The 12,983-nt window shown below is 35.6% G+C and overlaps 1 protein-coding gene across 5 annotated transcripts in view; it reads right to left on the reverse strand.

Annotated features, from left to right (window-relative positions):
* Nucleotides 1-12,983, reverse strand: part of kat-60L1 (katanin p60-like 1) — a 216,707-nt gene that overhangs the window by 14,176 nt on the left and 189,548 nt on the right. For all 5 annotated transcript variants that reach the window (XM_069839855.1, XM_069839856.1, XM_069839854.1 and 2 more), the window contains 2 exons: nt 5,157-5,313; nt 1,330-1,690 (listed from right to left, as the gene is read on the reverse strand). In XM_069839855.1, the coding sequence (XP_069695956.1) occupies nt 1,330-1,690; nt 5,157-5,313 (518 nt within the window). The remainder of the gene's footprint in view (nt 1-1,329; nt 1,691-5,156; nt 5,314-12,983) is intronic.

Genomic DNA, 12,983 nt, shown 5'->3' on the forward strand with positions numbered 1-12,983 from the left:
TCTTTACTGATTAATTTTTCTTCTCATTGTCACATCTTAAATATTTTGTGACAAGTATTATTCGTTCGGTCAACATCAGAGGTTATTTTGTGATACTTAAAAAATGATCAACAATTTATTATCCACACTAAGTTCATTTGTTTAAAAGCCTTAAAATAATATAATTGTGCTTTTATATACAAAATATCATTAAATTCCTTTTAAATAACGTATAGTTTATATACAATACATATCCTTAGACCATTCGGTTGTGTGTATTTACAACAATACCACAGTCTAGTATATACAGTCACGAAGCTCATACGTAGAGAATATGCATCCATAGATAGTTACTAATCACTAGGATCGCTACTATCGCCTCATCACAGACAGTGCGAAATAGTACCAGTAGTCTATTGTTCCTAGTACCCTCAAAAACTCAAGCTTTGTGACTGTATATACTAGACTGTGGTAATACCATAAAACTCTAATAACTTATTTTTGTCACAATATAACGATAAATAGTTATAAAAACGATTACAAATTACGAATAATTCCCTACATCACGTTTATCTGTGGAACATTACTTACATATCTACCTAAACCACATAACTTAAAAGTTAAATTCGGTGTTAAAAATCTTTGGAATATAAAAAGTTCTTTTGTGTGCAACGGAGGAAACAAAGTATTTTTCCTTAACAGGGTGCACTGTAAGTTTTTTAAATTAAGTTCAAGAATATAAGTTCTATATGAGAATGAATAATTGGGATGGTGTCGGGTGTAGTTTCTGGGTAACTCAGTCGGTAGAGCATTCGTGCGCTAAGCGAAGGGTCCCGGGATCGATACCAGGGCCCCGGAACAATTTTTTCCCTTGAAATTATTCAAGTCTGCTTCACAGGGAGCTTTACCAGATTTGCCTCTATATGAGAATATCATTGACAATATAATAAGAGAAGCAGAACTTGTGGGAAAGATGTTAAGACGTGTAGTGAGAAAACATGCTCAGTTTCGTAATAGTGATTTATTATAAGTTTTTTTTTTTGTTTAGTCAACTGCCCTAATACAGGTCTGACCTCACAAGTGACGCTAATAAGGCACCACTCATGAGACAACTAGGCCAGGAGATAATGGGTTAGGGTGGCCAGTTCCTTTCCCCCCACCTTTATTGTCAGTGTTGTGCTGAAACTATGGCAGTATTAATAAAATAGTAAAGTACTACAGGTTAATTGTCTATGTGTCCGGCTTTGAGGCGTATACATAGAAGAGCAGGAAACAAAGTAGAAATCTCATTTTAAGATAAAAGTTCGTGTGTGTCTGAATGTCTACTTCATCAGTGAGCATAGACTTCACCTTGAAGAAATCAGGCATGAGAATTGGCAACACCATGGCCTCCTGCAGTATAGCCTTGGCCTCATGCAGGCCTGCCACCTTGTTCCAAGTCACGTCGGGGTTGCGTTGCAGGATGTCTTTCTCGATGGTTTCCACAAGGTGCGCCTCGTAGCCTGCCGGGTTGAAAACACGCTCCTCCCGCTCTTCCTCTCCTGCCACGGAAGGCTGCTCGGGCTCCAGCTTCTTCACGGTGGGGCGCAGACCCTCGGGTGCCGTCGTCGTCGCCGCCGCTGCGTTGCCCCTGATGCGTTCCTTGCCTGGCCGGGGCAGACGGTCCACTGACCGCGACTTGCGATTTGTGCTCACGTTGTAGTTGGAGCTCCTGCAACAACACAGCACAAGCTTCTCTTTTTTAGATTTGCTGCCATGAACACCAGACTACATTTCTGTGTTCATATGCTTTTTCATTCTTTCTTCCTAGTATTCGCATATGTGCAAGGAACATAGGGTACAGTATTGAACGGTAAATTGCTATTCATCTGCTTTCATTTGCAATGCTAGCAGAACAAAATGATCTTACAAGCAAACGTTCTGATGGAGGCAGATAAGAAAGTTAATTTTTTTTCTTCCACCATGTTAATAATGTCAAAAGAAGTGCTTTTACAAATTTTGGCCACTCGACCGCAATTACGAGGACCGTAAAAAATAATTTTGTCAGGGGCCGTTAATAGAAAAAACACAATTTCATTAGAAAAATTTATTGGAACCGACACAGCAATTGTAGAGCTATTTTTCAACATATTTTCCATCGAAACTGAGATATTTCTCATATCATGGGATCGACAGAGAGAGGTGCAGACGCAGTCAACTGCTGGTTCCGATCTGAGGCGGCTGACTTCTACGACACAAAAATTGATCCCATGGTATGACAAATGTCTCAATTCCAGTGGGGGATATGTTGACAAATAGCGCAACAATTGCTGTATCTGTTTCAATAAATATTTCCATGCAATTGTGCTTTTTGCTATAAACGGCCCCAGGGAAAATCACTCTCTGGACGGCCTCGTAATTGTGGTCGAGTGGCCAAAATTTGTATAAGCACTTCTTTTGACATTATTAACATGGTGGAGTAAAAAAAAATAACTTTTTTATCTACCCTCATCAGAACATTTGCTTGTTAGTCCTGAGATTCTTGAAGTGTGACCTGTGAACCACTGGTTTTTGAAGTGTAGCTTGATGGGTAGCAAAGTAAAACTATTTTAAAATATTCGAGTAACACATAGCGAGTTCTTAAGTTAAAAAGGTCGATTCTTTAATACGTAATTAAATTTGTGCGAGCTTTAGTAAGGACTTATCTAGAGAAGTGTATTAGGTCTAAATTATAGAAACTCATGTGTTAAATCTGATCAGGGACAGCGTATTTTTAAGGGACGTTAAAATTTTCTAGTAGGCATAAAACTCGTAAACAAAATCAAATATATCTTATCGCACATTTATGAATCTTGGAAATAAATTTTGATAAAAAAAAAAGAGAGAGAAGTACTGGTTAACTGTCTTTCTTCCTACCAAGTTTCTTGTCTTGCTTTGTCGATCGAGATCGCGAATGTTTCTGCAAGACGTCGTCTCGTGAGATTGCAGAGGCCTCTGACGAAAATAAAAAGCTGTAAGTCTTCGAAAACCGCACGATAAAGGAAACAGAAAAGAAGACTACAGTTCTAAATTATTTTATTTTCTCAAAATCTTTCAGCTTAGTATCTACTTTTATTCAAGATTTGTCAGAAGATGTGTTGTGGTGTTAGTTTTTCATGTCTGGCTGTACCAGGGTCAAATTCTGACTTGTACAAACGGAATTTATGGTGGAAAACTGTAATAATTACCTTGTCATCATTCAACCATTTATACTGGAGTTAAATGACAGTCGTGAGTAGTATGGGATGAAAATAAATGCAAACAAGACGAAGACCATGTTCATAGGAAGAAAAATAAAGACAGTAAACTTTCGAATTCTAAATGAGTCAGTAGAGCAAGTGGACAGCTTCAAATGCTTGTAGTGTACTATAAGCAGTAACATGAGCTGCCGCCAGGAAGTCAAAAGGAGGATAGCAATGACCAAGAAAGCTTTTAGTAGAAAAAGGAGTATCTTCTGCGGACCTCTGGAGGAAGAACTAAGGAAGAGACTAGTGAAGTAGTGCTTTGTATGGAGTGTGGCATTGTACGGGAAAGAGACATGGACTTTTCGACGAAATGGAGAGAAGCGACTAGAAGAATTTGAAATGTGGATGTGGAAAAGAATGGAATGTATGAAGTGGACAGACAGAATAAGAAATGAAGCTGTGTTAGAAAAAGTGGGTGAAGAAAGAATGATGTTGAAACTGATCAGGAAGAGGAAAAGGAATTGAGTGCGTCACTGGTCGAGAAGAAACTGCCTGCTGAAGGATGCATTAAAAGGTATGTAGAACGGGAGAAGAGTTGGTGCAGAAGAAGACATCAGATGATACACGACATTGAGACATATGGATCATGTGCGGAGACAAAGAGGAAGGCAGAAAATAGGAAAGATTTGAGAATGCTAGGTTTGCAGTGAAAGATCTGCCTCTGGACAGAACACTGAATGAATGAATGAATGAATGAATGAATGAATGAATGAATGAATGAATGAATGAATGAATATTCACATTTGTCATCATATCAATTACGACGAAAATATCGAAGGTTGGACAAATGTTTCACCTTAAATAATTTTAAGTTATTGAACTTTTTTTAAAGGTATGATATACTGGATAAAAACTAAAATTACCTGGGGAACTATCGTATTCACCGTGTTATAAGACTCCATGTTTTAGATTCGTTTCTGCACCATGTGGTGACATGGTATCATTTGAGTCAAATCAGTTTTAGTCACTTAGAACTACATTGTTATGAGTATTGCTCAAGCAATCGTCGTTTTGTGTCATGAATTTTATACACAAATCAAATTATAAATCGATACTATTGTAATATATTGTATTATTGAATTTCGTTCCCGGAAATTGAATGAAGCAGCACCAGATTATTTGTGGACAAGTCAGAAAGTCTGCTTTCTTTATCATTTGAGAGCAAGCAGACAACTACCTAACCATTATCAACGTAGCCAGTGTGCACGAATGTAAGGCTCTATGCTGAAGGTTGTGGAGCGAGTCTAGAATTTCCCTGTATCACTTTTATATTCTGCCGAACGAAGTCATAATAGCGCATTTTCCAATGTACCACTTGCATTTTAATACGGACGATAATTGAAAAAATTTGGAAAACAACTGAAGATCGCTCAATATGAATAACTTCTTTTTTCGATAAACTTAATTTCAGATCAAACTAATTATTATTATTATTATTATTATTATTATTATTATTATTATTATTATTATTACTCAAACTAATGGATTCTGAACAACACAAAATCTGTGCTTCAGTGGCTAACCATGACAATATCTTTGAAAAATACTGGAGTGCAAGAGGTCAAATGACTATTGTGAAACGCCTGGCATTAGAAAACAACAACATATTACCACAGTCTAATATATATAGTCACGAAGCTCAATACGTAGTGAATATGTATCCATAGATAGTTGCTAACCACTAGGATAGCTAATATCGCCTCATTACAGACAATGCGAAATAGTACTGACACAGACTATTGTTCCTAGCACCCTCACAACTCAAGCTTCGTAACTGTATATACTATGATATTACTATAACGACACTGACGTAATACTGAAGAATATCGGGATGCTGACAACGTGCGTTTCCGTCATCTCGAAACTATGTTATTTCATCAAGAACGCAAAAGAAAAAAAAATGATTCCACTCACCGGCCTCGAGGGTTGATTGCGGGCAGCGCGGGTTGGATCTCGGGGTCACGTCTCCGGAGCGACGCTACCCACTTATCTGACGCTGCCGGGGGTGAATTGGTTGCAGCTTTGCGCCCGCTGGAGTCTCCGCCCCCACTCGTCTTGGAGATGTGCGACTCTGCAATGAAGAGCGAGTGATCAGCCTTTATTACTGGATCGTGCTCGAAACGCTACAGAATGAAGAAATATAGAAGCTAAACTTCGTTACTAACTGCGGGACCAAAATTTGCTAGCATAGATTCAGCGATTTCATATATCCCATACAATACAAACCTTTACCGTGAATGCGACAATTTCCCATTAACTGTTTTGCCTGTTTCGCAGAGATTCTATTCAAGATGGTACCAACAACATACCGATTTATATAGTTCATTTTCTTGAAATACTGTTCAAAAGTCTTGGTCTATTAAATTAAGACTAATTAAGTAATGCTTTCGATTTTTAGAATGCATACAAATTAGGCAGTCTAAAGCGCTTTCCTTAGGCGATATAGTCCGAAGTTTCGTAGGTTCGAATTTCGCCTCGGGCATGAATGGATGCCTTTTGTTCGTGTGCTGTCCTGTGTGTCTCTGGGGATACCCCTACGCTCTGTTGATTTTATTTTATTTTATTGGGTTATTTTACGACGCTGTATCAACATCTAAGGTTATTTAGCGTCTGAATGAAATGAAGGTGATAATGCCGGTGAAATGAGTCCGGGGTCCACCACCGAAAGTTACCCAGCATTTGCTCCTAGTGGGTTGAGGAAAAACCCCGGAAGAAACCTCAACCAGGTAACTTGCCCCGACCGGGATTCGAACCCGGGCCACCTGGTTTCGGGCCAGACGTGCTGACCGTTACTCCACAGGTGTGGACCGCTCTGTTGATCCCAGGCTACATGTGTGTCGGTGTGTACGAGGGTGGACCCAAAAATAACCGGAACCGAACTGTTGCGCGCGCATGCGTTGTAGTTACGAGTTGTGCTGTTAGGTGGTGTTAGTTTAGGGTCTCCCGCGACCGTTAGTGAGCTGGCGTCAGTCTGAGTTAAGTGGTTTGTTTGTGGTGCTGTGTTTGCGTTCCTGTTTCAACCGTTTGGCGATTAGTGAGATGGCCGACCACAAGGAACAAAGAGTGTGTGTGAAATTTTGTTTTCTGTTAGGGAAAAACTGCAGCCGAGACCGTTGGGATGCTTCGGAAAGCCTTTGCTGTGATGCTTTGGGGAAATCACAGGTCCACGAGTGGTTTTCCCGTTTCAAATCTGGCAACATGTCAACTGAAGACATGCCACGCCCCGGGCGTCCTTCGACAGGAAGAAATGACGAAAACATTGCCAAAATCAAACGTGCAATTGATGAAGATCGTCGAAAGACCATTGACGAAGTTTCTGAGCAAACAAACCTGTCATGGAGCACGGTCCAGCGACTTTTAACCGAAGATTTGCACATGAGACGGCTGTCTGCAAAATTTGTTCCTTGCTTGCTCACAGACGACCAAAGAGAAAACCCCGTGAGAGTTTGCCGCGACTTGAAGAGTGAAGTGCAGAACGATCCAAATTTTCTTAAAAGAATTGTGACTGGGGATGGGTCTTGGCGCTATGGGTACGATCCAGAAACAAAGCAAGCATCGAGCCAGTGAAAAACTCCAAATTCACCACGATCCAAAAAGCACGTCAAGTGCGATCCAATGTGAAAACAATGTTGATTTATTTTTCTGATTTGAATGGCATTGTCCACAAAGAGTTCGTTCCGCCAGGGCAAACAGTGAACCAACATTTCTATTTGGATGTGTTACGAAGATTACGAGAGAGTGTGAGACGAAAACGGCCCGAAATGTGGAGAAATGGGAACTGGTTGCTTCACCACGACAATGCTCCAGCCCACACAGCTCTGACGGTCCGACAGTTTTTGACAAACAACAACATGGTGCTTGTACCTCACCCACCCTACTCACCCGATCTGGCTCAGTCGGACTTTTTTTTTTTGTTTCCACGGATGAAGAAATGTCTGAAAAGAAACGATTCAGTGATGTGGATGACGTCAAAGAAAACACGCTAACGGCTTTGAACAGTATTCTGCCTCAAGAGTTCCAGCACTGTTTTCAGCAGTGGCAAAAGCGTTGGGACAAGTGCATTAATGCACATGGACAATACTTTGAAGGGGACTAAATTACTGTGAATGTAGAGTTCAATAAAAATGAAAAAAAAAAAAAAAAACATTCCGGTTATTTTTGGGTCCCCCCTCGTAGTGAGTGGTACAGAGAAAATTATTCCCTCCCCGACAGGCACTGACGTCCAAGTGATATAACAGGAGAAAGTTAAACGAAAACGAAAAATAAATAAGTAAATAAGTAACTAAATAAATAACTAAATAAATATATATATATATATATATATATATATATAAGTAGCTAAATAAATAAGTAAGTAAATAAGTGAATAAATAAATAAATAAGCCACACACATATGCACACATGGTGATTCAGTGACTATGTTACGAACTCTTAGGGATGATAGAGGAGACAACAATGAACAACTTTTTTATAGGAACCTATGTCCAGAAACATTCCATTTGGATGTTAAATATGTTCGTGCAACCAGCTAGAATCGAACTCAAGGCCATCCTTTTGAAATTTGGTTGCAGACGACTTGTTCCTGCAAATTTCAAGATTTAGTCAAAATATCATTTACGATGCCAACTATTTTATATCATGTTTATGAGAAATCACCAACGTTCTGAATAGAGTGACAGGCGCAAGAAACAGCCCGCATAGCTGTAACTGAGCGCGTCAGCTTTCGGCAATAAAATCTCGTGACTTTTACATTACATTATAGATGTAATTTATTGGCTCTCCTTGTAATAAGTGCTGGGACTAATTTTTAATGAACATATATCTTTTGAAACGATTTTTAAACAAAACGCTAGATTTTATCTCTATCGATAGAATTGAACCTTATAGGCATAGTTATTTTCATTAAATTTATGAACTATTATTGCCCAATAAGACTCTAGTTTTAACAATTTAGTCCTTTTCCAAGGTAATGCCTTGGATACACCTGCCTGTTGAGATAACTTTCTTAACGATTTCGTCAGAAATTGTATGTCATCGAGATTTGTGTTCAGTTAGAACGTAATTTTTATGTGTATTCTTGTTTATTAAAAATTGAGCCGGTTTGTCTCACTTTTTTCACTTTGTTGGATCAGATGGTTGTTGAACGCCGGGTTATTTTTGTAGAAATGCAGCACGACACTTTTTGTACGATTCCTTCATAATATACGTATCATAAATTAAGATTCTAATGTGTACTCACTGAGTCCACTGTCACGAACTAAACTGAACTGCACTGAATGGAAGTCAGCTATAATATATATATATATATATATATATATATATATATATATATATATGTTGATGTCCTTTCAGCCTGTGTTATATGTCCCTACAACGAAATACAAAAATTTCTCGTGCTCGATATAGGGGAGATATAGGCTACACATTATTTCCGCCTAAAATATTAAAAAGACCAACGACATTTACCTGATCAAAACTTCACTTCTTAGTAAACGCTCTGTAGGTTGAAGTGTGTCACAGTTAACTCTCTCATGTTCCTGTCTAATCCCCAGTTCAAAACAATTATTATAGCTATTCTTTCAGTGAAGTTTAGTACACTCGAAGTCGAGACCGTGAAATGTTTGATTAACAACCAAGTAAATGAAAAATAATAAATAAATAAATAAATAAATAAATAAATAAATAAATAAATAAATAAATAAATAAATAAATAAATAAATCGTCGTTGTATGTGCAAAATATGAATTTTTCAGTAGGAAGAAAAACACGTTTATTCTTCTATGGCAGTAGTGCATAGGAGATTGTGAATTCTTACATTTTCGAAAGAAAGAAATATAGAAGATTTTATTTGCTGTATCACTATTTAAGTTATTTAATAGAGCAAAAATCTGAAAATCAATAAATATTTCACATAGGAGTTATTGCCGGAACAACGACGAAATAAACAAAAACAAATAAACAAACTAGGAAACAAATAAATAAACGAGTAAACAAATAAACAAGTAAACAAATGAACAGACGTAAATAAATACCTACATAAATAAGTAAATAAATAAATAAAATAAATAAAATAAATAAATGAGCTATTACTCGACCAAGTCGAGTGGAGCCGCGCTATGTAAACTATAGCGATGCGGTATTATGAACGCAGGACTCCACTGGCCTCGGTCGAGTAATATGTCTGGGTGTCTGCTTACCTATCTACAAAGTGAGTCACAGGTCCAGTTATTCTCCTATGAATTATAGACATCACCGAGAAATAATATTTGAACAAGCAAATGTGTAACGAAGGGATGAAATAAGTTTAAATATAGACAGTTGGGCTCAAAGAGGTGCCGTGTGAAAACCTCCGCACATTGTTACATGTCGGAAGCAAGTGAAAGTTTTTTTTTCCCCCCCCTGCTCCTCTTTTCACCATCCATCATATATGTTACCCTATTCATTTAGAAATATCCTCTGGTACTCTTTACTCTTCCTTTTCTTTAACATACCCACAGTGTAATATTAATAATAGATAATTCAGGATGTTGTACATTCATTCTTCACTAACTACAGGCCTACTATTTCGGCTTTGGTACTTTCTTGTAAGTTTTCCTAATTATGCCGAATAATTCATTTCAGTGACTAGTAATTTATAACCTTTTTTTTTTCCTTTTTAAAAGTCATATTTCTAATCCATAAGAAATTATTTTTATTTATTTGGCTTTACAATGCTATAATATGTAACAACTTCTTGCAACCATTTAATGCTTACTCAATTCTTCACTTCTCAATTATGTATCATTTCAATCTCAATCTTCCAACCAAACTGTTCTTTTGTTCCTTATATTTCTCTTCCTGCAGTTAGAACCATTCTGATATTATCTTGGGGGGGGGGGGGATTCATGTTCATAGTTTCTTTTGTAGGACCATACTATTGTGATGACAATAAGTAGGCCCTATACTTCTAATAAATGCGTTGTAAATGTCTTAGTTTTATTTGCTACGTATTTAATATAATATGAAATACACTAAAGCCATTTTTCACAGAAAAAATGCAAGCCCGCACGACTTTTCTTTTTATACTCTTTGAGTCTCGACTCGTTCTCATGTTCAGATTATTTTTACCCGAACCTTAACATTTTTAGATTATAGGTTGGCTATCTCGACCTTCGGTGCGACGAACTTGCGGCACTAAGTCGATATCTGTCAAGAACAAAGATATCGACCTGTCATCTGATGGATAGAACAAGTTGAGGCTACACAAAGGAAAACAATTCAGTTGTCAGTCAACCAACGATTTTGATAGGCGGTGCAATATAAATTCCACTGCTGTCAAAAGTAAACATAGTTCCATGTTGAATCTCAAGTCTTGACAGCAATTATGTAGATGGGCTTCGAAACCGTGAGATTCAATTAGGCCTACTCCGACATTCCGAAAATGTTGACAGGATTCCTCCTCAGGGTCGTATTACACAAAACATGGAAGAGTCGGCTGCTTTGTTAGGTCAATTTTGGATAGGGCAAACAACGAAGAAAAATGGAATTGCGTCAAAATTGTTTATCTAGGTGTAATAAAAATGGTCATTTTAACACCTACCATAATGTTAAAAAACAGACAGTGTTTAACATATCGAAATATGTACAGTAGCCTATCTATCTATAGAGGCTGAAGTCACATACGAGTCGTATTTCAGTGGAGAGTGTCTACTGAAATGGATCATCACCACCACGTCACAACCACAACACTTAATAAATAGCCTATAAGTGAAATGTACATTGATATAATAAACTGCTAATACTCCTGTTACCTCCACATCCATTCTCAACCGTATAGCCTATGTATGACAGAAACAGACAGTAACAATTGAACATTTGGCAGTATTTCGCGGAGGATTATGGGACGTAGAAGGTGTAGTTTGATGTCATATCCATCGCACCGATTTCAAGCATAATTGCTTGGATTGCTCCTTCCCTTCTTTTTTCCTTCCCTTCTTTTTAACCTCTCAGACTATAACGTTTCTTTTATACCTCACCACTTTTACAAGTAGTTTTGAGAGTAAGATTATAGAAAGAGAGGTTTTCGCGGCAGTCCGATATATACCTCTACATAACAGAAGCAGAGTGATATCAAATACCTTACTAAATAATACCGGACAGCTAGCAGTTCTGCGCGCGAACAACGCTAGTGCTGCTACCTAGGCGGCCGGTGTGGAGATACTAGCGAAACAAGCTGTAATCAACTGCAATGCATATTGTTGTTGGGCTAAGTAAGAGTTTCATTAATTAGTGCTGTGTTAAAATGTCAGGGTGAATATGTGCTGTTTGTAATTGCTACAATTACAGCATTACAAATTGCTCCAAATCGTACTTTCGATTTCCGAGAGATCATAAAACGTGAGTCAACAAAATTCTTTATTAGGCCTAATGCCTTTGTCTCTGTGTTGATAGAACAATAAAAATTAGCTTTTTTATTTAGGCCCAATAAATGAATAGAAGGTAAAATATATTGGAAATTTTACGGTTTTAGCAAATTAAGTTTTATTGTTGTCCACATGTCTTTACTAATTATTACAAGCATCAGATTACTACCATTTTTATCTTTGCAGTTGTCAGCAATGGGTATATAAAGCGTTATTGTAAATTCATTCTTAATGTCAGAATTATAGGCATCCAACAAACATAACAACAACAATAATAATAATAATGACAATAATAATAGTAATAATAATTACGATAATAATAATGACTATAATAATAATAATAATAATAATAATAATAGTAATAATAATAATAATTATAATAATAATTATAATAATAATAATAATTATAATAATAATTATAATAATAATAATAATTATAATAATATAATAATAGAAAGAGGTTTTCGCGGCAGTCCGATATATACCTCTACATAACAGAAGCAGAGTGATATCAAATACCTTACTAAATAATACCGGACAGCTAGCAGTTCTGCGCGCGAACAACGCTAGTGCTGCTACCTAGGCGGCCGGTGTGGAGATACTAGCGAAACAAGCTGTAATCAACTGCAATGCATATTGTTGTTGGGCTATGTAAGAGTTTCATTAATTAGTGCTGTGTTAAAATGTCAGGGTGAATATGTGCTGTTTGTAATTGCTACAATTACAGCATTACAATATTGCATTATAATAATATTACATTATAATAATAATTATAATAATAATAATAATAATAATAATAATAATAATAATAATAATAATAATAATTATTATTATAATAATAATTATAATTATAATTATTATTAATTAATTTATTATTATTAATTAATTAATTAATTAATTATTATTAATTATAATAATTATAATAATAATTATAATAATAATAATAATTATAATAATAATAATTATAATAATAATAATTATAATAATAATAATAATAATAATAATTATAATAATAATAATAATTATTATAATAATAATAATAATAATAATTATAATAATAATAATAATTATAATAATAATTATAATAATAATAATAATTATAATAATTATAATAATAATAATAATTATAATAATAATAATAATTATAATAATTATAATAATAATTATAATAATTATAATAATAATAATAATTATAATAATAATAATAATAATAATAATAATAATAATAATAATAATTATAATAATAATAATAATAATAATAATAATTATTATTATTATTATTATTATTATTATCATTATTAAATTTGATTCTATTACATAATTATATTAAGAGAGTCAC

This window comes from Periplaneta americana, chromosome 11 (genome assembly GCF_040183065.1).
Source record: "Periplaneta americana isolate PAMFEO1 chromosome 11, P.americana_PAMFEO1_priV1, whole genome shotgun sequence".
Lineage (NCBI taxonomy): Eukaryota > Metazoa > Arthropoda > Insecta > Blattodea > Blattidae > Periplaneta > Periplaneta americana.